The sequence below is a fragment of the Mesoplodon mirus genome (assembly GCF_964341445.2).
Source record: "Mesoplodon mirus genome assembly, chromosome: 11".
In the NCBI taxonomy this organism is placed as follows: domain Eukaryota; kingdom Metazoa; phylum Chordata; class Mammalia; order Artiodactyla; family Ziphiidae; genus Mesoplodon; species Mesoplodon mirus.
Genome location: NC_138987.1, coordinates 87572382 through 87596034, shown reverse-complemented (window position 1 = coordinate 87596034; position 23653 = coordinate 87572382). Strand labels below are relative to the sequence as shown.

At 34.7% G+C, this 23653-nt stretch overlaps 1 protein-coding gene across 1 annotated transcript in view; it reads left to right on the top strand.

Moving 5' to 3' along the window:
* The window catches only part of AEBP2 (AE binding protein 2), a 56565-nt gene extending 35012 nt beyond the window's left edge, over positions 1-21553 (top strand). The window contains exons 4-9 of the mRNA XM_082636514.1: positions 6068-6254; positions 7751-7875; positions 12922-12989; positions 15072-15185; positions 17517-17543; positions 18104-21553. Coding sequence (XP_082492640.1) covers positions 6068-6254; positions 7751-7875; positions 12922-12989; positions 15072-15185; positions 17517-17543; positions 18104-18149 — 567 coding nt within the window. The 3' untranslated portion in view covers positions 18150-21553. The remainder of the gene's footprint in view (positions 1-6067; positions 6255-7750; positions 7876-12921; positions 12990-15071; positions 15186-17516; positions 17544-18103) is intronic.
* The last annotated feature ends 2100 nt before the right edge of the window (positions 21554-23653 follow it).

The window sequence follows — 23653 nt, the reverse complement described above, 5'->3', positions numbered from 1 at the left end:
CTGTGGTAAATGAGGTTACCAATTCAGTGCTCGTTGAAAGGAGGAAAAAAGGCACAGGGGCAGAAAGATGTATGCTGTGTTTACTATGTGCATGTTGCATATGGGATCTTGTTTCTACTCTTTCTTCTCTGGGCCTCCTCTTTTTTTTTTTTTTGCAGTACGTGGGCCTCTCACTGTTGTGGCCTCTCCCGTTGCGGAGCACAGGCTCCGGACGCGCAGGCTCAGCGGCCATGGCTCACAGGCCCAGCCGCTCTGCGGCATGTGGGATCTTCCCAGACCGGGGCACGAACCCGTGTCCCCTGCATCGGCAGGCGGACTCTCAACCACTGCGCCACCAGGGAAGCCCTTCTCTGGGCCTCGTTGATGTCACACTCGCCTGTTGTTCCTCCCCACCCAAACTCAGGGGCTGCTGCTTCCCAGTCTGCTTTGCTGACCTCTGTTCTGCCTGACTTCTAAATGTTGGAGAGTGCTGTCAAAAATTCTCACCCTAGGGGTTCTTATTTTATCTAGTTCTTTGGTTTTAAATACTTTGTATACTCTGATTACTCCCAGATTACCTCTAGCCCTGACTTCCCCTCTTGGATTCCAGAATAGAATATTCAGCTTGGATGTCTAATAGGGCATTTTGAACTTAACATGTACAAAATCTTGGTTTTCCATTTCAAACGTGGTTCTATTTTAGACTCCGTAAATAGTAAGATCTTCCATCCAGTTACCCTGACTTTAAGAGCCCTGAAATATTCTTGATTCTTCTCTTAACTTTTCCTGTACCACCCCACCCCACCATGCATTAGCAAATCCTATCGATTTGCTTGCCTCTCAGTGTATTTTGAATATTATTACTACTTCTCACTCTATTATTCCCAGTTCTTCTAAGGTTCACTTAGTTATTACTATTTGAAATCCTTGATAACTCCTCTCTAAATTAAAATCTATTTCTTAGCATGATGTGTAATATCATATCTCATATTTACCTGCTTCTCTACTCTCATTCATTCCCTTACTTTACCTTCATAGGAAATTGTGTTCCAGCCATACTATATTACTTGTAGATCTCAAATGGGTCACATTTTGCCCTCATTGTGGTTTTGTATAGGCTGTGCTTTCTACCTGAGAATCTTAAAAGCTTTTTGTTTTGGAAAGATTTTAGAGTTACGGAAAGGTTGCAAAGATGGTACAGAGGGTACCCATGTACCTTCACCCAGTTTTTTCCCCCCGATCTTATCATCTCACATTCTGTGGTACATTTGTCAAAACTCAGAAACCAATGTTTCTACCTGGAATTTTTGTTTTCCTTTAGATTACCTGCTAATAAATACTACCATATCTTCTGTGAAACTGGTGTTTTCTGCTCTATGTTTCAGTGGCCCCTTGTAGATTTTCATACTACTTAACAGGAATATGAGTATGAATAAGACAGTCTTTGTACTAGCAAAGACAGTCTTAGTGTTGCTTCATTCGAACAAATCTGTTTGAAAAAACTGTCATTCCACGTTTCAAATTTTATAACAGCTACTTGCCCACAAGAGTAGCTGACATATTGAATGTTTCAGTGGATTTGGGAGACAGAACATTTAAAACACTCAATGTCCAACAACCAGTTTTTTCCCTGATTGTTGAAACAGGCTTTTTTTTTTTTTTTTTTTTGTAATCAGAGCACCATGTATGGTAGCTTGAGTTCAGTAGTCATTGTTGTATGTGTGGGTGAAACATTGAATATTTGAACAGTAAAATCAGTCAGCACCATGAAATGCTTGTGTTAAGAGGAGTGAAGGCACTAAGGTACTACGACCGTTTGAGGCAGCAGACTTGTCTCTCACCTTGTTCTCTGGGATAAACACTAAATGAGTGGAATACTGATTAGATGATGCTTAAAGTTACTTTCTCTATTAAGGTAAAAGAATTTGTATTTTAGTGAAAGGTGTGTGATTCTGTTGTATTTCTTTTCATTAAAAGTACCCTTTTTCTCTCATTCTGAATTCTCATTGTACTTTCTATATTTTCTTTTTTAGATTTGTTTCTGATTCTTGACTGATGAATAATCAAAATGAAAGATAAAACAATTTTCTATTAGAATTCTCATTATTGATTTTATGTCCTGAGCATTGAATCATTGCTGTTTAAAATAAACTTGCAATATTTACTCTCTCACTTCTAGATACTACCAGGGCTTATCCTTTGCAGTTTTGAAGGAACCCAGGACAAAATGAATCTGTTAGCCTATTTGGGCCCTTGTAATTAAGGATAATCCTGGATGGATTCATATCGCAAAATCCCTTTCAATTTAAACCTGAGGACTTGGATCTGAACTGTTATTATCATTGCTGCTTTAAATGTAGTTACGTAGCAAGCAGTTCTAAAATTTGAAATGTGGAGTTTCTCAACAAATTTTTTTGAATAACCAGTACTAAACTGGGAATCCAAGGGCAAAGACTGTTTTCTTTATACTGTATACCTTGAAGTATCTGACACATGGGACACAAATAATGCTTATTTAAAGTATGTTTTTATTTATTTTAAAAAATTTATTTATTTTATTTATTTATTTTTGGCTGCGTTGGGTCTTCGTTGCTGCACGTGGGCTTTCTCTAGTTGAGGTGAGCGGGGGCTACTCTTCATTGCGCTGTACGGGCTTCTCATTGCGGTGGCTTCTCTTGTTGCAGAGCATGGGCTCTAGGCGCACGGGTTTCAGTAGTTGTGGCTTGTGGGCTGTAGAGCGCAGGCTCAGTAGCCGTGGCTCGCAGGCTCTAGAGCACAGGCTCAGTAGTTGTGGTGCACGGGCTTAGCTGCTCTGCAGCATGTGGGATCTTCCCGGACCAGGGCTCGAACCTGTGTCCCCCGCGTTGGCAGGCAGATTCTTAACCACTGCGCCACCAGGGAAGCCCTAAAGTATGTTTTTAGGTTAGGTGTTAGGAAATACAGGGATGACATCTAAAATTGAAAAGAAAAATAAGTACTGCATGGCTTAGTCTATGGCAGTACTGTAGAATAGAAATATGCGTGACCCAAACGTGTTGTTTAAAATTTTCCAGTGCTGTGTTAAAAATAATTGAAACAAGTGAAAATAATTTAAGTAATATCTTTGACTTAACCGATTATATCATTTCAGCACCTTATCAATATACAGTATAATTAATAAGATGTTCTGTTTTTTGGTACTAAATCTTCCAAATTTGGTGTGTATTTTATACTTACAACACTTTTTAATTTGGACTAGCCACAATTTAAGTGCTCAGTAGCTGTATGTGTCTAATGACTAAAATGTATTGGACAGTGCAAAACTAACCCATTAGGGCAATTCTACTTCAGCACTCTTAATTCAGGTGCTAAACAATTCATCTTTACTTATTTTATTTTTTTAACCATTTAAAAAAAATCGAAGTGTTGTTAATTTACAGTGTTGATTTAGCTACAAGTGTACAGCAAAGTGATTCAGTTATACATACATATATATAAAATGTATATATATTCTTTTTCAGATTATTTTCCATTATAGGTTATTACAAGATATTAAATATAGTTCCCTTGCTACACAGTAGGCTTTGTTGTTTATCTGTTTTATACATAGTAGTGTGTATATGTTAATCCCAAACTCTTAACATCCCCCCATCTTCATCTGTATTTAGATTTCATAAAATTTGCAGTTGGAGAAGTAGATTCACACACTCAAGTTTTCCAAACATATTTAAAAGTTTTTCAGTAGTTAAACTGAATATCAGACTTTTAAATTAAAAATTAACAGTTATTAAGGAAATACAAATAAAAACCACAATGAGATAACACTTCATACTCACTAGGATGGTTTTAATAAAATAAATGGAAAATAACAAGTCTGGGCAAGGATGTGGAGCTATCCTTGTATAACCTTGTATTTGTTTATACATTGTGAATACACTGAATACCACTGAATTGTATACTTTAAAATGGTATGTTTTGTGAAATTCACCTCAAAAAAATTAATAAAATTAAATAAAAGTAAAAGTTCAGTTTCTTATAGTAGCCTTATTTAAAATGTTAAGTAGCAGCATCTGGCTAGTGCCTTCTGTAGTAGACTGTGGTGTTCTATGGCAATGTGGTAATCTACAGAAGACAAACTTTAAAAACCATTATTCTTTTCTGGTACTCAAAATACGTGTAGTAAGTTTTTAAATTCTAAGAATTCAGCATCCGTTAGATGCTAAACTTCTCATGGTCAGAATCTGTAGCTGAATATTCTTGATGTAGGCTATCTGAGGATCAGACTATTGATAGGATTGTAAGAATTAAATGAATTGGTAAGCACTGAATATGGCTAATTGCTTCTTTTCAGGGTTCCCATAACACTCTGTTCTTTACCCCTGACTATAGTCCTTTGAAGTTGTTGCTTTGTATATATTTCTTGCTGATCACATGTAAGCACTTTCAGGGCAAGAACTGTATCTTAATCATCCTTAAACTTCTGTCATCTTACATAGTACTGAATATGGAATAGATGAGTATTTGAACTAAAATCTTGAGTCATTCCTCTGCCTCTTAACCTTTTGTTAGCAATGCTGAGTACAGTTAGAGCCCATAACATGTCTCTTGTATATTGAAATAAATAGAATAATTATTAATGGCACTGTATAAAGATTTTGCTGTGAAATATCTTAGCATTGATTTTTATCAGAATCTATAAGCCAGTATATTTAGAAATACCTGTGATTTGCAAGATGCTTCTGGTAATATATGTATATTCATAAAAGTATGTTCCTGCCTTCAAAATGCATGGAAAAGATGAGTTGGGATAAATTACCTAATTACGCTCTGAAAGTGTGAGGGTGTCCTCAGAAGAGGATGAGCTCCCTTTCACGTGGGCAGATTGAGAGAGATTTTGTGAATAAAGTTATAATCTCTACTAAGAGAGGGTTGTAATGTGTTTTTAGAAGTTTAAAATGGTAGAGGTACCTAGATTGAAAGAAAGAGCCTGGAAGCAAGTGGATTTTTTGCGGTATTATCTAGAAAAATGTAATTGAGTTGAACCACCTGGGAATAATGTGATGGATACATTTAGAAGCATACGTGGCAAATTTGCATACTTGGAGTTTTGTTGTCAAGTCAGAAACTAAGCAACTTTAATAAATTACTAATAGAAGACCACCAGCAATTCAGCTGTGGATTTTGCTATTTGGGGATCGTTTGGGAAAATATTTGTTTTAATTAGTAACATTCATTTGTTAGAAGACCTGCAAATACTATTTTCTAAGATCTAACTAGAAATCACACACTTGTACTGTAGCTAATTTGAGCATTGTAATTTTAGTGATATCCAAACATTCTGCATTCATTGTTGGAATAGCGGATCTGCCAGGTGACTTGGGTAGTTAAGTTGACCTCTTGTTTTCTCAGTCTTGCAAGTACAGAAGGCTGAGGAGGCAGTATTTAATGGAACTTATAGAGGGTTGCATAAGACCAACTCTGAGCATACAAGTTGTCTTCTGTGAGCGACTAGATCCAGTAGTTTAAAAGTCAGTATTATTGTATTTCTTTCTTGTCTGTTACAACAGTGTAGAGCAGTTGGGAGCCTGATGAAGGTTTTGAAGTAGCATATATCTTTTTTTTTTTTTCTTGTGGCTCTGCGGCTTGCGGGATCTCAGTTCCCTGACCAGGGATTGAACTCGGGTCACGACAGTGAAAGCCCGGAATCATAACCACTAGGCCACTGGGGAACTCCCTGAAGTAGCATATATCTTAAAATAAAAATAACTTTGAAAATCCAGGAATCCCAGTAACTGTTCGATTGTCTTATTCTTTGATGTGAAAACAACTTACTGCTCCTCTTAGAAAAGTGATTAAACTCCAGATTTTTCTGGGAAGAAGATTCCACTATTTTTGTCTTGCACATGGTGGGAAGAGCAGTGAACTAAGGAGTCGAAATTTTCCAGGCTCTGTCGCTGCTTAATCTGTATTATTTTGTGCAGCCTGTATCCTTTCCGGAATTAGTTCTGTAGTGTTACTGATTTACTTCTGAAAATATGAAATATTCACTCGTTCATATTTTGCTTGTATCCTATACAGCATCCCTGACATTTTTTTAATTTTTATTTAGTGTGTTGTTGGTGGCTGCAATGCCAGCTTTGCTTCTCAGGGAGGGCTAGCTCGCCATGTACCCACGCACTTCAGTCAGCAGAACTCCTCAAAAGTTTCTAGCCAGCCAAAGGCCAAAGAAGAATCTCCTTCTAAAGCTGGAATGAACAAAAGGAGGAAATTAAAGAACAAAAGACGACGCTCATTACGTAAGTGTTTCCCTGAAAATCAGTGTGTATTAGATGGTTTGGTTTTTGTCTTGGGCTTTCATGCAAATTCAGTTTTTACCATTCTTCAACTCTGCTTATCTATTTTTGTTAACAGTAATGAACAGATAGGATCTTGGTCTTTCACTGTGAGAATTCAGTGATGTATGTTTTACCTCTAGTAGCTAAGGGAATGTAAGTATATGTGGCCTTAGAATACAAGCTCTGTAATTAGATTTTTTTTTTTTTTTTTTTTTTTTTTTTTGCGGTACGCAGGCCTCTCACTGTTGCGGCCTCTCCCGTTGCGGAGCACGGGCTCCGGACGCGCAGGCTCAGCGGCCATGGCTCACGGGCCCAGCAGCTCCGCGGCATGTGGGGTCTTCCCGGACTGGGGCACGAACCCGTGTCCCCTGCATCGGCAGGCGGACTCTCAACCACTGCGCCACCAGGGAGGCCCTGTAATTAGATTTTGAGGGCTACTTTGATTCTCTTCTAAATTAAGACCAATTATGACAGTGTTGGTATTTCTAACAATATTTTAGAAAACTTGGGCTTCCCAATAATGGTATAAGCGTATTAATCTAAACGTTATGACTGAAAGCATTTTTCATATACATTTATTTTACTTATTCATAATCTATAGCTGTTATATTTCCATTTCTCAAATAAGGAAACAGTCTAAGGTAGATCAAGCAGTTTGTGCAAAGTCACATTGCTAATAACTGGTGGCATTGAGAGTTAGAAAGAATTTTGGTGGACTCATTGGCATTAAAAATGTATTTATGGGACTTCCTTGTCGGTCCAGTGGTTAAGACTGTGCTTCCACTGTAGGGGGCACAGGTTCACTCCCTGGTCGGGGTACTAAGATCCCACATGCCAGGCAGCAGGGCCAAAAAATTAAAAACAAAAACAAAAAACCCCAGTATTTATAATTTTCTTAGATTATTGTTAGAAGAGTTATTCTTAATCAAGAAAATGCTTGTCAAAAATTCCAAAATAATAAGACCACTGTGTCAAATCTGGAAACATTTTTGATTACATATTAATGTAAAATGTTCATGAAATGTATTCCATATGTTTGGCTGAGGTGAATGAGATCTGTGTGTAGTGCACAGATGGAGACATTTATCAGATTGTTGAAAATGTAGGGCTGGTGCTCAGGAGAGATGCTGGAGTAAAATATAAAATTATATGAAAAAGATAGTAGCTGAAACATGCAATCGTGAGGTCGGAGGCTAGAACCTCACACACCAAGGGGCAGAATTAACCCACACTTACTCATTGGTTGGAGTTCTGCTTTTGTACATCCTTACCTTGTTAGCTAGGTTCTGTGTTTTGAAAGCAAAGAAAATCTTGCATTTAAACACTAGACAGATACTTATTCGTTGTTTCAGTCTTTTTTATTATATATTTTTGTGGAAAATGGACTACTGATATGGCTGCTTGGAGACTGTTATATTTTTCTAAATATTCTTTACCTCTTTTATATTGACTTTTAGCACGACCACATGATTTCTTCGATGCACAAACACTGGATGCGATAAGACATCGAGCCATATGCTTTAACCTCTCAGCTCATATAGAAAGTTTAGGGAAGGGACACAGTGTTGTTTTTCATAGTACTGTAAGTATTTGATTTTTTTTTTTCAAATATTTCCCACAATTTGACATTTTAATGATTATGTTGAATTTTTTAGCCTTTAATTTGAACTATTTAAGAATATTGGGGTGGCATTTGGGCTACTAGGCATTTGAAGATCAGTCTCTGACCTTAAGTAAACTAGGTGTCTTTTCTGACCTCTGGTTTCCTTGCAGGTAAAGTTAGAGCATTAGACTTCTTTTAACTCACATCCCTATGTGGTGCATGCTCCTCCATCACCCATCAAATGCACATCTAAAGTTTGTGTTAAAGCCTTCCATCAAATGAAAGGTTCATGAAGGAGGGAATTTTAATCTGTTTTGTTCTATGAATATATTCCGAGTGTCTAGAATTGTGCCTGACACATAGTAGGAACTCAGTATGTTTGTTGAATAACTATGTTGTTCTACTTGGAAAAAGAAAAGTATTGACTTTGAAAAGGCAATAATGAATTTATTTTTGGTTAACTAGGAGTTAATAGAGAGCTCTTCTTTCTTCTCATGCCCCCTGCCATTTTTAATATCCAGTCATCTTTATATTGCTATAGTTTGGTGTAGGTCTGTTAGTAGAAATAAACTTTAGACCAGACTTTTGGTGGTTTGAATCCCCGGAAAGAGAGATTATTTAATTTTGCCTGTTGAAATAGAAAATATACTAAATTTAGGTTTTATTTTTATATTCTAATCAAAATACATGAGAATTTAAATATAAAAGATCAGTATTGATATCTCTACTGGTTTGAATCTCTTATTCTTCCCATCTCCTCTAACAATGAGGTTTTCTTATATTTTCATTTTTTCTTTTATGTATACTTCCAATTCAAAATGCCCAATTTTGATTTTGATTCCCAAAATTAAAGGCAAGAAGGTAGAGGATTAGACACAAAGGAAAGGGAGTCTTTTCTGAGATTGGAGCACATAATGGTGTGAGTTTGGGTTTAAGGAAAGTTGTACCATACTTACGCTCTTTTAAAGAATGTTGTAAACATAATTATCTAAATAAGAATGAAGACAAAGTAAAAATGTCTGTGCTGGGAATTTTGTTGGGATTCAGCAAGATCAGGAGCTTGTTCAACAGTGATGGTTAGGATTTGATAACATACGTTTATGATTTGGTAGGTCTATAATTGTTCTTTTTCTTTTAAGTTGAAATCTAACATTTATTATCCAAGTTTACATTTATGTATTGTTAATAGGAGATAGAAAATATTAATCATTTTATAAGTTGAAATAAGTGGAGGATTGACTGTAATCATAAAATATTTCATGATTTGATAAAATAGACTTTTAATTATCTTACTGAATAAAAGCATGTCAGATAAAAAAATAAGTTAATTTTTTTATCCATGAATTTTTTTTAATTGAAGTATAGTTGATTTACAATATTGTGTTAGTTTCATGTGTACAGCAAAGTGATTCAGCTGTATATATATACATATATACACACACGTATATTTTTTCAGATTATATTCCATTATAGGATATGACAAGATATTGAATATAATTCCCTGTGCTATACAGTAAATCCTAGTTTCTTATCTGTTTTACATATAGTATTTTGTGTCTGTTAATCCCATACCTCTAATTTGTTCCCCCTTCCCTCCCTCTCCCCTTTGATAACCATAAGTTTGATTTCTATTATTATTGTTCTTTTTTAGTCAGTAAGATGTGTTCACCAAACGCAGAGTTGGCATTAGGGGTAATTTGTTCATTTACTTAAATATTGAGCACCTACATGTGCCAGGTACTAATGATACAGCAGTGAACAAAACGGGCTAAAACAAAACAAGAAACCGTGCCTACACTCTAGTGGAAGAGACATGATACACAGGATAAATTAGTAAAATTAAAAACTTAAAAGGAAGTGAGGGTATGAGCCATTCAGTTATTAGGGGGTTGAGCATCATAGCCAGAGGGAAAATCAAGCATAAGATCCTCAAGTGGGGACATGCCAGTATGTCTGAAAAGCCGTGAGGAGGCCAGTGTGGCTGGAGGAAACAAGTAAGGCAGAGAAAGTAGGAGCAGTCGGAGAGGCAATGGGGAGAGTGTTGTTGGACTGAGACATTGGCTTTTGTTCTACGTGTATTGGGAAGCCATTGGAGGAGTCTGAGTAGCCATGCTCTGTTGTGATTTCTTTTAAATAAAATTTTTATTGAGATATAATAAATACAGACTCACCCATTTAAAGTATACAAGGGAATTCCCTGGCGGTCCAGTGGCTCTCACTGCCGGGCCTGGGTTCTGTCCCTGGTCAGGGAACTAAGATCCCGCAAGCCACGCAGCACAGCCAAAAAAATACATATGCAATTCTGTGAGTTTTGACGGTTGTACTTACCTATGAAACCACCACACCACCACAGTTGAGCTGTAGAACAGTCCTGTCACGCAGAACATTCCTGGTGTAGCTTTGTAGTTCATCTCGGCCTCTGCCCCCTGCTTTAAGAGAACTCGCTGATCTCTTTCCTCTCATGCAGGTTTTAATGTGCTCACTCTGGTTTCTGTATTGAGAACAGATTGTAGGTCAGGGTTGGGGAGAGAAGGGATCAGTCTTTTCAGTATCTCAGGTGAGAAAAGACCAGAATGCTTGAAGTGGAGATACTAAGAAGGGTTAGATTCTGGATATCTTTTGAAAGTGGTATTGACAAGAATTATGGATGGATCAGATGTCAGGTATGATAACGAGTGGAAAGGATGACTCCAATGTTTTTGGCCTGGGCAACTAGCCAAAAGGATGGAGTTGCCACATAATAGAGGCTGTGAGGTGAGCAGATTCAGGGAGAGGGGAGTATCAAGAGCCATAATTTCAGCACATTCTATAGAACATCTAGTGCTTCTGTCACGCAGGCAGAAGGATATAAGAGTTTGAGCTTAGAGGAAAGGTGTGGCTACAGATAAGAATAGAACTTTCGGGGCTTCCCTGGTGGCGCAGTGGTTGAGAGTCCGCCTGCCGATGCAGGGGACACGGGTTCGTGCCCCGGTCCGGGAAGATCCCACATGCTGTGGAGTGGCTGGGCCCGTGAGCCGTGGCTGCTGAGCCTGCGCATCCGGAGCCTGTGCTCCGCGGCGGGAGAGGCCACAACAGTGGGGGGCCCGCATAACGCAAAAAAAAAAAAAAAAAAAAAAAAGAATAGACCTTTCTAGCGTATTAGTGTTATTTAAAGGTATCAGACTGGATAAGATCACCTAGGAAGTATTAAATAGAAAAGAGAAGAAATCAAAGGACTGAGGTTTGGGGCCTATCAACGTTTAGTGATTTAAAGGGCAATAAATCTGATGAAATAATGGTCTAGTAATGAACAAGTATCTCTACATGTTAGAGAATAGAGGTGTTGATGATAAATAAGGTTGTGTTTTAAAAAATGAAGCATCAACTTCATGCTTTCATTAGAGCAGCTCTTTGGATGAAATCCTTAGGCTCACCATGGGAGGAGTAAAGATGATCAAAAAAATGAAGGAACTAGAAATGTGATATTAGGAGTCTGGAAGAAAACTTAAAATTTACTCAGAGTGAAAATAGTCTGAAGATGAAAATAAATTTGCGAGCTGTAGAAAACATCTGAGAGGATTTAAGAACATGATTGATTACCTATGTTTATCATAAATTTTAAAAACCAGGAATAAGAGTGATTCACACCCCCAAGCGACATTGGGGTGGCAGAGGTACCTTGACTGAGGAAAAGTCACAAAGGTGTAGTATAATCTGAAGAATGCTTTCTCCTGGGGGAAGTGGAAGGAAGAAACATCCCTAATGGGAAAAGGTCTTCCTTGGAGCTAGGTGAGGAAGTTCTCTAAGGTTCCATGAGTATGACTAGAAAGGTTGGTGGAGGCAGTTTGTGTTAAACAGTAGTCAGATGTTCAGTGCTAACTGCAAAGGTAAGTTTCCTAGTTACCAAATTAACTTTTATAGGAAATAACCATATTTATAGGGAAAAGATTTGCATAAAAATATTTATGTGAGGTACTACGCCATGCAGTTTGCCTAATTTGTCTTCTTTAACTGAAACATTTTCTTTTGAGCCGTCTCCAGAAGAGGTCAGCAGAATCCTGGTTACCAGTCAGTTGGCTTGCTGTACTTGGTTGCGTTGCATTATTTTTATATCTTACTTCTTTGTAGAGATACTTTGTTTTAGCATCTGCAGATCTGTCTTTGAGCTTTTTAATTGATTCCATTACCGAGTCTAGAATTAGGGTACTTAACTATAGGTTTTTAAATAATGGGGCCAGAAACTGTTTTGTATTTGTATGAAGTGCTGTTTTTACTTCTAATATGTTTTGAGAATGACACATAACATTACTTTGTGAGGCTGTTTGGAACTTAAACTTGGCAAAAATATTGAGATTTAGATTATTAAAACACTAAAGAGCTAATTTGGTTAATATGGCAGTTCTAAGAGTTAATAAAATACCATTTTGATCGATTTTTAAAAATCGTTACCTTAGTTTTCTGAGTCTGGTAATGAGTGACAAGCATATTGTTTTTACTACATTTATATAGGTCTTTATGTTCTGGTTGACCCACACTTTAACTTAGGTAGATTCCTAACTGAACTGAACACTTATTGGTTAATGTTTCATTTAAAATAACAGAAATCAACCAACAAACAGAAAACTCCCAAGCAAACGACAAATACCTTAATCCTAAAAAGAAGACCTCTCCCTTTCTAGCATTATTTTTTCTTTACTGTTCATTTGTTCTTTAAAAGTATTTCAGCCAATATGGATTCTTGGTTGGCAGTCTGGCTCAGCTAAAGACTTTGTAGAGAGCAAAATAAATAGCATTTTCAAAGATAATATGGTTTTAGTATTTGGCTGTACAAAGCTACTTCAGTTCCTTTTTTTTTTTTTCTTTTGTGAAAATATATGATCAAAGGTGGGAAATTTCTACAAACCGGGGCAGAACAAGATGTTGTGGTGGTAATATCTGGTCGAGGACATGAAAACTTAAGTTCTTGATTAGGACCAAAAGCGTTTTTTAAACTATTAAAATGATCTTTTATAAAGAGTTTTATGATTTCTTTTATATCGTTACTAGGTAATAGCTAAGAGAAAAGAGGATTCTGGAAAGATAAAACTTTTGCTTCATTGGATGCCTGAAGACATGTAAGTATTTGGAATACTATATATATAACTAATAAACTGATCAGTCTTATTTTTATTAAAATCTTATACTCAAAAATTACTTAAGCTATTGGGTTCAAAGTAAAAGACTTATAGAAATGAAACCACAAAACATTTTCAGGTTGTCAGCCTTAAAAAGATAATCTGTAAAAGCTCTTAAGATTACCTGGCTCAAGGTATAAGCTTTAAAACTAGCTTTTAAAATTGTTTTTAATGGAAGCTGTTAAAGCAATTTTTAATCATTTTTAGGATGTGATTATTTTTAGAATTTTTAATGACCCTCAAGTAGGATAGGGTGCAAGCAACCTTAGTTGTGCCTTTGTTTGAATCATTTATTTTAAAAATTTCTAAACATTTTCCAGCACACAATTAATGATAGTTTATAGAAAAAAACAGTTGGTCAGTTTTCCAGGAGCGTTAAATTTTTCTTTTGAGTTTTAGTACCCTTTTATTAGAGCAATTCTGGTCCAAATGCTCCTTAATTTCATGCTCAATTTTCCTTTTATTCTCAAAAATAATTTTTTTTGTTGTTGCAAAAGGTAATGAAGATGTATCATAGAAATCTTATCAGCATCAAGAATAAAATAAGTTCAAATGAATGGAATCTCATTAAAAATTAATAATATGTGGTTAACACTTGTTATTAAATATTTTTCTGTAATATTGTTTCCCAAACTCCAGTCTAAAGAGATGTTAATGAATCTGATGTGAATTAAGAGCTTTAAAAATAGATTTGGAAGATTACAATGCATGTTAGCATATTGAAGTAAAGAAATCTCTTTAGCTTTTTAAAAATCCTGTAATTGTCAAACTTCTATTAGTGTAGAACATATTTCCCACTTCCTTTTACCCCCGTCCCTTCCAGGTTTTAGGGAAATGCTACTCTAAAATATTTTGAAATAGAGCATAAAATTTATTTAATGAACTCCTTTTTACTGAACATTAAAGTTACCCATTTTTCTCTACTGTTAAAAAAAGAGACAATTAAAATGTCTTTATTTACAAAGTATGCAAAATGTTATGGGTTTTAATAGGCATCACCTTCCTGAAAGTTTGTACCAATTTCTGATCTCATCTACTGCATTAGAGAGCTTATTTCCCTGGCTTATTATCAACACTGACTATTGGCATTCTTACATTTTTCATTTCTTCGATTATGAGCAAGATAATTTAAAAACTGTATCTTTGGTGAATTAATGGTTTGTGACCTTTGTCTCCCTTGTTCCTTTTTACCTAATGAGTGTTCACTTGTTTCATATTGACTTGTAAGAGCCCTTTTTATATTAAGTTTATAAACAGTTCCTTTAAAAATATCATATTCAAATATCTGTATTTTTAGTATTTTGGAAATCGATCAATCCAAATATCAAAATCATTTTATTTGAATTTTTCTATAGGATTAAATTTTTTTAAATTCAGGATTTTGGTTGTATGTGCCTTTTTTTTAAAGTGGAAATTAATCTGGGGGGGGGTTTATTTCTTATTTCTTCAGAAAGAAACTAAGTGTCAGATTTTCATCAAGTTAAGCTCAGATATAGTTCCACTTAGCAAACTAAAAGACAGTGTGTTCTAATATTTGTTTCTAAGTTTGATGTGGCTTTGCCATCAAAAATTCATAATTCAGGGCTTCCCTGGTGGCGCAGTGGTTGAGGGTCCGTCTGCCGATGCAAGGGACATGGGTTCGGGCCCGGGTTCGGGCCCCGGTCCGGGAAGATCCCACATGCCGCAGAGCAGCTGGGCCCCTGAGCCATGGCCGCTGAGCCTGCGCATCCGGAGTCTGTGCTCAGCAACGGGAGAGGCCACAACAGTGAGAGGCCCGCGTATCGCAAAAAAAAAAAAAAAAAAAAATTCATAATTCATTTCCAGTTTTATGCCTAAAATTTCACCTTGCCATTTTTTAGCTGGGACTCTACATCCCACTACTTAGATCACGGAGTTTCCTTGGCATCTGAGAAGCTCGTTAACCTAGATGCCCCAGTCAGACTAGCAGAAAAAGCTAGGTAATGTGAAGGGTAAATTTAAAATTAATGTTACTTTATATATGACTTGTTTTTTAATTCATAGTCTGCCTGACGTGTGGGTGAATGAAAGTGAACGACATCAGTTAAAAACTAAAGTAGTTCATTTATCAAAGCTACCCAAAGATACTGCCTTGCTTTTGGACCCAAACATATACAGGTAATTTAATTCTTGCTTTGATGTTTTATTTTTTTGAATTGTAATCTTAAATCTCCTTAAATTTTGGATATAAAGTTAGGACTTAATTTTTAAGTACTGAATTTCAGTATCAAGCATATCTTGCTTTCTGGAGTTTCATATATGGAAATTACATCACAATGATTTATAAATTGTAGACTAGAAGGGTAATATTTTGGTAAAGTTTATATGCCAGGTTAATTCCAGATTTACCTTAAGTAGCTTAAATTGTGATATACATAGTATTTTGAAACTAAGTTCCTTTTGTTTAAGTAGGTAATTCTTTTTTATAATATCACACGTGTTGACCTGGGACTATATCACATGTGCCCTAAATACCATTAATGGTTGAAGTTCTTAAACTTGTACTCTCGCCAAACTTTTCAAAAGAGCATTTTAAATATTGCTGTGTTTTTATTTAAGAGGTAGCTCGGAGTGTTCACGTTTCTAACAATTTTCTGATCTGACCTTTGTTTTAGTGTGCTGTGCATATGAAGGTATAGGGGGGGAAGGAGAAGAGACCAACATTTCTGGCTATGTGCTGAGTCACTGTGCTAGGTGCTTTACATATACTTCATCCTCACAGCAGTCCTGTGAAGTAGGTGTTCCTATGTCTGTTTTACAGATTGGAAATCTGAGGCAAGAGGTTAAATAGCTTAAATCTGAGGCAAGAGGTTACACAACTAGGATGTGACTGAACTCCATACTGCCTCTATCCACATGACATATACTAGGGTGATTAAAAAAGTGGTGAAAATGTTTAAAAGGCACTCTTAATGAGTGAACTTTATATATTTTAAAAAGGAATTCTAGTTTAGTATAACAATAGGTTGGGTAAGAGTAAGATGACATAATAATTGATAATCCCAAATGTGAATTTTAGCTATTGTAAAGGTACTATGTCTTATGCCAAATTTTGAAACAATTAAATACTTTGAAGGTTTTGTTCATTCCATGACTCAACTTTTTGGAATGTGAAGCATCTTCTGAGAATGAAATTCTCACATAATGGGCCTTGCCATGTGTGGAAACATTGAGACTCTTCCAAACTTTTAAAGCATCTTTTGGTGAAGGTCCTAAATGTAATGAAAACTTGTTTTTTGTGGGTTGAGCTAGGTTAGCAAGAAATTAACTAGCAGAGAGAATAGTGAAATGACCTTAAAGGAAAAGATTGAGGGACATTCACTACCAAAAATATGAGAGAGTTATGATTTACCTTTCTCTTTATAAAGAAAAATAATTGAATATTCTTTATTTATTGGCACCTAATTTAGGGTTTATTTCTGCTTATTCTTTGAAGGGAGTGATTAAAATTTGCATTCTAAAAGAGTGGTATTTGGGGAGAGCCAAGACTGGTAGTAAACATGCCTTAAGCAGTGAGTTGACAAAGGGGCATGAATCTTAATTATAAGATTGAGACTAACTTCTGTGTTTCTGCCCTGCATTCTACTTCCCACTCTCAAAGGGTCTTCCTTTTTCACAGAATCAGCTTATTTTTGCTGTTCTTATGCTATATAGGAAAGAATTAAGATATTTTGGTGAAAGTGACAAATAAATACCATTCAAGCTCAGAACTGATGTCCAGAAGTACATAGGACTTGCATCACCTGTTTTCAGGGTATAATTCTGCAATTATTACTGATTACTGGAGTAATGAAGATTTCTTAAGATATATTTGGTGCTTCTGTGGTGTTAATTTTCTTTAGCTGTAAACCACCGTCCACCCCATCTTAATATTTAATCTTGGGTCTAAACTTTCATGCTTCTACTCTTCTGGAAATTAGAATCAAGTCTACTCTAAAGTGGTACAGAGTCCTAGAACCCACTACATTTGCCGTGGTGTAACATCTTAGCAATGCCTGGATTTTGACTGGGGAAACTTGTGAAATTAAGAGAGGAAAAAGCAATTATTCTAATTTGTTTCAGGAGAAATAACTTGCAGCTTATGCACATCTCAAAATGAAAGCATGACAAACCTTCCAAAAATATATTAACTTCAAAATGAGAGTAAAAAAGGACATATTTATTTGAGGTTTAAACATTAGTTTTAAAGTATGGTTAAAATGTATGTGTTAAACATGAGATTCTTTTTTAGAAACACATTATCAGGCTACAGAAAAAGGATTTCTTAACAAGCTATATATATTATGTAACTAAATTTATATCCATCATGTGAATGCTTTGGAAGTAAATTTTCCTGGTGATCAGTGATCATCACATTGCCTATTTCTTATACATATTTGTATTTTTGAAGCACTTAATGTGTTTTTCATTCAGTTGAATAAAAGAATACTCCTTTTTCTCTTTTTCTAGAACAATGCCGCAGAAGAGGTTGAAGAGGTAAAAAATAAATAAATACATAAAAAGCAAACAAGCGGGGACACCTGCAGTCTTAGTCACTGACAATGGGTTTAGTAAAAGTTGCACATTAGAGTCAACCCCCTTCCTTTTTTTCCTTAAATCCAGTATTTAGAATAATATTTATGCTTAGTGTAAACATTCTGTGAATGAAGTAGGCTCTTCTGTGGAATATATTAATATATTACTGTATATCCACATTTTCATGGAATGGTACTGTGGGAGACTGAGCAAACACTCTTCTGGCAACTTGGTAGAACAGCTTCTTAAAGGCTTTGCATGCTTGCTGCTTTAAGCTGCCTTTTTTTTTTTTTTTTTTTTAAACCCTTTAGTGATTACAGTAGTTTATATTGAAAAGAAAACCAATTACAACATGTGCCCTTAAAAATACCAAAAGCACTGTAAGGATATTTGTCTTGACAGTGTCTATTGATTTGAAGTCATATAAGGAAATATTTAGACAATGAAAATTATCAAAAGATAATTTACCTTTCAATTATGATAAATAGATGTGATTGGTTGCCATTTGTGTTCTTTTGCAGAACTCTGATAAGAAAAGTGTTCAATTTGTATTTAAGCAAACAGTGAACGACATTTGCAATCAACTAAAAATTCGTCTATCGAATTAGGGCTGAAAATTTCTGTTAAAGAGTGTTGCAGTATGTCTGGTGGCTCCCCTTTCAGGACTAGGGTTTTCTCATGGAGTACAGTATGTTAATATTTACCTATATAACTAATCTGTTAACGGTTTTTGAAAAACCTTTATTTCAAATTATTTGAATAATCCTCATATTTTCATTTTAACCTATATAAGCCTCTAATTTTTTTTTTCTGAGGAAAGCATTTGGTTTATGAGTTGTTTTTTCTTAACATAAGAAAAATTGTATTTTTGTTTAAAGTATCTTCAAACTGAATCCTTTATGCACCAAAGTTGGTTTTGAAAAGGAAAATAAAATCACTTTCTTGCTTGGTAAGCAAGAAGCCATATGGATTTTTTTTTAACTTACAGAAATGGAAATATGTGTAACTTGTTAGTATTGTATCAAACAAATGTTGCATAGAGATAATAGAACGTTGCTTGTAAATAATTCAGCAGATTTGTAATATATTTTTATATTATGAAACGTACTGTAGATGTTTTTCTAGAGGCATGAAAAGTTAAATGTATATATTATGGGTAGAGATAATATTGAAGGATATTGTAATTCACTAGTGCTGCCAGAGGAATTGTTAATAAAGCACCTTCTTTAACAATAAATGTCTTTTGCAGACTTAAGGGACTATGTACTACTGTTAATATCTGTAAGAACAAAACACATTGAACATCCTTCCAGAAAGTCTTTGAGGGAGGACCTATACCCATAATAGAATTATGGCACTCATTTCTGACAGTGACCGTGAAATCAATTATTTCCTTACTGTTGGAAGGACATATTGTAAAGTATGTGGTTATATGCAGTCAAACTGCAGAAAATACTCCTGATTAAGGAGTTTTCACTTTACTACAGTGATATAAAAACCAGCAGTTTTTACACTAAAATTTTTTAAAGAAAGAATAGACAAAAATATAGAATTAATAAGCCTTTTGGTTCCAAAATGGGAAAGGTTCCATGATACATAAATCATTTCTCATTTACTTTAAAAAATTTAAAAAAAATAATAAAAATTATGGGAGACTTTATTCATTAACAATGGGGTAAAGAGCTATATACGTGAAGTGAGTCATATAAAATTAAATGAAGTGCAAATAAAAGCACTGCTTCTATAAGACATTCTGGAATGGTTGTTTAATAAGGGTATTATTCATATGACTTGTAGCAAATGTGATTTTATTTTTAAAAAGAAGAAAAGCAGTGTGTTTTCTTACTATTTTTTTGTTTTCTTCTGCTTAAGCACTTCATCAGTTGCTTTATTCTGTATCTACGAAGTAATCTGCAATCTCCTTTGTTCTTTTTAAATTTTGATTTGTTATAAAATTGCCAAATAGAAGTGTTTCAGATATATAGTTTGTACCTGTATTTTTATTTTATTGCCTCATGTTCTTGTAAGTCATTCTTAATTGACCGATGATTGTAGACCTTGCCTGAGTATTTTTTCTAATAAAACAAAGCAAATCACATTTAGTTTCAAAATTGTAACAATTCAATTAAATTTTAAAGCATCTAAAATATACATTTATTTTCTTCAGGGGCACAGCGAATAGATTCGTTTTCCCATTGTATAGAAATACTAAGATGTCAAAACCAAATTTCATGGTTATTGATTAGCCTCTGAGTACTCAGTCACTCAAGATACTCTGCTGCTTATCTGACTTTGTTCTGATACTATTTACACACCAAAAAGAATATTGAATTAAAATGAAATAGTTTTATAACTTGTATGTATACATATATACACACATGCAATTATGATTGGGAAACAAGTGTGGAAATTTTTATTTTATAGTGTTCATTTAGTGATAGCTATCCATCTATATTATTCTTCCTACCACTGTGGCCCCCCCCGTCCCCCAATATATGACATATTTGTAATACGGCACCTGAAATAATTAATCTCTTATTCAAAATCCATTGTCTTTTCAGCAGCAGGCAAAACTGCAGCTCACAGGCATACCCATTCATTTACTTGTGACTGCTTTCTCCCTGTTGTGGCAGAGCTGAGTAGTGACACTTTATTGCCTGCAAACTTAAAATCCTTAGTCTCACCTTTTAAGGAAAAATTTGCCAATCCCTGGTTATAGTTGATAAGTTGTTTTGAAAAATAAAGCTGTACCGCACAACTTATATTTTAATATGATAGTATTATCTTGGTAATAAGCACATTAAATTTCAGTGAGCTGTTTAATGTACATCAGAGTAAATATTGCCATATTAGGTACATGCAACAAATGATGCGTTTTTTTTTTTTTAACTTTTACATTGGAGTTCTTAATAGTTACTAACATTTCGCCGTTTGTATTTTGTTTTACTAAATAGGACTAAATGAGATTTTGTAAATCAGATCATGTTTAAATCATACGGCACATCTGCTCTATCTGAAAGAATCTTGGAAGTGGAAAATACTGTAAAATTTAAAGTTGTTTATTTTTCTAATAAACTTACTTTTTCATATATAAATCTTCCCTAAAGTGGACACACATTACCTCTGAATTTCAGATGAAAGGAAATTAAGATGGATAGTAATTGACTCGCAGTGTGTATTTTAAGATTTGTTTTATTCTCATTTGAAAGCATTGATAATCACATCAGTAAACCTTTGTGAAACTTTTTTCCCTTTCACACCTTAATAAAGTGTTTTAAATATGCAAATACTCTTAAAAGGATAGAATTTGCCACAGTTATTTAAGACCTCTTTTATTGTTTGCTGTTTAAATTCTTTTTTTTTTATACTGTATGGTTAATAAAAGTGTTAGCTATTTGAATAAAATATAAAAATGGGAAAATATGGTTTAAGTCTTTAAAATAGTTGATCCGGGGGGGCTTTTTATATGGTTACAACTATTTTTTTCTTTTTAAGTCTTTAATACCTCTGCATAAGTTCTCTAAAAGACAAAGAGAAATTCTTAGTTTAGGTAGATTCTCAATTTGAAAAACGGATATCTGTATAACAAGGCCTAGGGTTGCAGACCTACAAGGAGATGCTTATATATATAGTCTTTATTAAAAAGGGAGTTGAATCATATATGTCATTTGAATGTCTTGGGGGTTTTGGGTTTTTTTTTTTTGAGAGAAGTGGCACTTTTTTGGGTTTCAATGAAAAATATTTTTCTATTCTAAAAATGTATAAAGTATTTCTTAAAAGGTAAGATTTTTAAAGAAAATGTCTTACATATTTTTCTTTTTTAATTATTAAAGAATCTGACCTAGTGGAGAATGTTTTGCAATTCCAGCACTATAGCTTTAATATAAATAAGGTTTGAGGATTTTTTTAAGGGTTAGAGTCTTTTGTCATTTCTAATGGTATGAGCTTCAGTAGCCTTAAGAATGTGACAAATGATGTATTATTTTAAATTAAAAAATTTGAAAAAATGTTTACATAGTCCAGTTCATTCTCTGAATCAGATTTGCCTGGTATATAACACATGGTTCTATTACTCTGAAAATTAAAAAGGACTTTTAACCAGTTAGAGCAGGAATTGCAACCCATATATTTTTCTAGGTCAGTAATCTTTCTACTATACCAAACAGCTTTTCACAGCGTGAGAGAGGAAATAAATGTGCGTTGTGATACCACTACAAATTTGTTTTCAGTGTTTCTGCCATAGCTAGTCCCTAGCATGATGCATGGTACAAAATTAGTCTCTGAAATATTTGTTGAATGAATACTGTAGGTGAATACTTGCTAAAGAAAGGTATTTTGGAGAGTACTGGTTGAAGCAATCTGGCTTAAACCACACTCTGTGATAATATTTAACTTTATATGTGAACCTATAAAGGGAACTATATTTCAGTTTGTCTAAACATTCTCAATGGAAAGAATTATTGATGTTATATTTTTACATACTCAGTTGTAAGTATTTTTAGTTTGTTTAATTTTGTTAAAAATGTCCTCAATCATGTTTCTGTAGAGGCCCCTCCCTTTTTAACTGAAGTATAGTTGATTTACAATGTTGTGTTAGTTTCTGGTATACAGCAGAGTGATTCATACACACACACACACACACACACATATTTGTAGAGCCCATTTTTAAAATAATTAAGACCTCAGTCATATTTATGATGTGAATAACATGTTTTGAAGTAATAACACTATTTTAAAGGAGTTACCCAGTATTTGATTACTTTATCTTATTGTTTTCATCTCACAGCATTGTCACCCAAAGGACCTTTTCTCCTCTTCAGTATTTATAAGATTCTGCTAACGGAAAAGTTAAATTTTATAAATCTTACAAATTTATTATGAAATTGCCAAGGATTTATATGTTCCTGTTAAAACCATTTCAGAAATTCGTTTATATTTGGATGACTAATAAGTCTCATATACGATTATTACATGTTTGAGGGATTTTTTCCTTTTAGAAAAGTAAAGTGAACATTGTGAGCATTTACTCTTGATAGCTGGACCCAGTTCAAGTAGTTTAGTGTAAACATCATTGAGCGTTGCATAAGAGTAGGTCAGAAGATTCCCAGCTTATGTCTTCTTTTTTAAAACTTGAGGTAACGTTGGTTTATAACATGTTGACTTCTGTATACACTACAGTGTTCTCACCATCAAAAGTTTAGTTTCCATCTGTCCATCACCATACCAGTTGACTCTCTTTGCCCATTTTATTCTCCCACACACTCCCCCTTCCCTTCTGGTAACCACTGCTGTCTCTCTGTATCTGTGTGTTTGTTTTCGTTTGGTTTTCTTCATTTATTTTTATATTCCACATATGAGTGAAATCATACAGTATTTGTTTTTCTCCATCTGACTTATCTTCACATAATACCCTTAAGTTCCTTACAGATTGTTGCAAATGGCAAGATTTCATCTTTTTTTTTAATGACTGAGAAGTATTCCATTTCGTGTGTGTGTGTGTATGTGTGCATATATATACACACATGCACACACACCCACATCTTCTTTATCCATTCATCTGTCAGTGGGCACTTAGGTTGGTTCCACGTCTAGGATATTGTAAATGATGCTGCTATGAATATAGGGGTGCATACGATTTTCTGAATGAGTGTTTGCATATTCTTTGGATAAATACCCACAAGTGGAATAGCTGGATTATATGGTAATTTTATTTTTTAATTTTTTGAGGAATCTGCTTACTGTTTTCCATAGTGGCTGCACCATTTTGCATTCCCACCAACAGTGTCCAAGGGTTCCCTTTTCTCCATATGCTCTCCAACACTTGTTATTTCTTGTCTTTCTGATAACAGCCATTCTAACCAGAGTGATGGGGTACCTCATTGTGGTTTTGATTTGCCTTTCCTTAATAATTAATGATGCTGAGCATCTTTTCATGTACCTCCTGGCATCTGTATGTATTTTTAGGAAAATGTATATTCAGCTGTTCTGCCCGTTTTAAAATCATGTTGTTTGATTTTTGTTGAGTTGTGTGAGTTCCTTATATGTTTTGGATATTAATCTCTTATTGGATA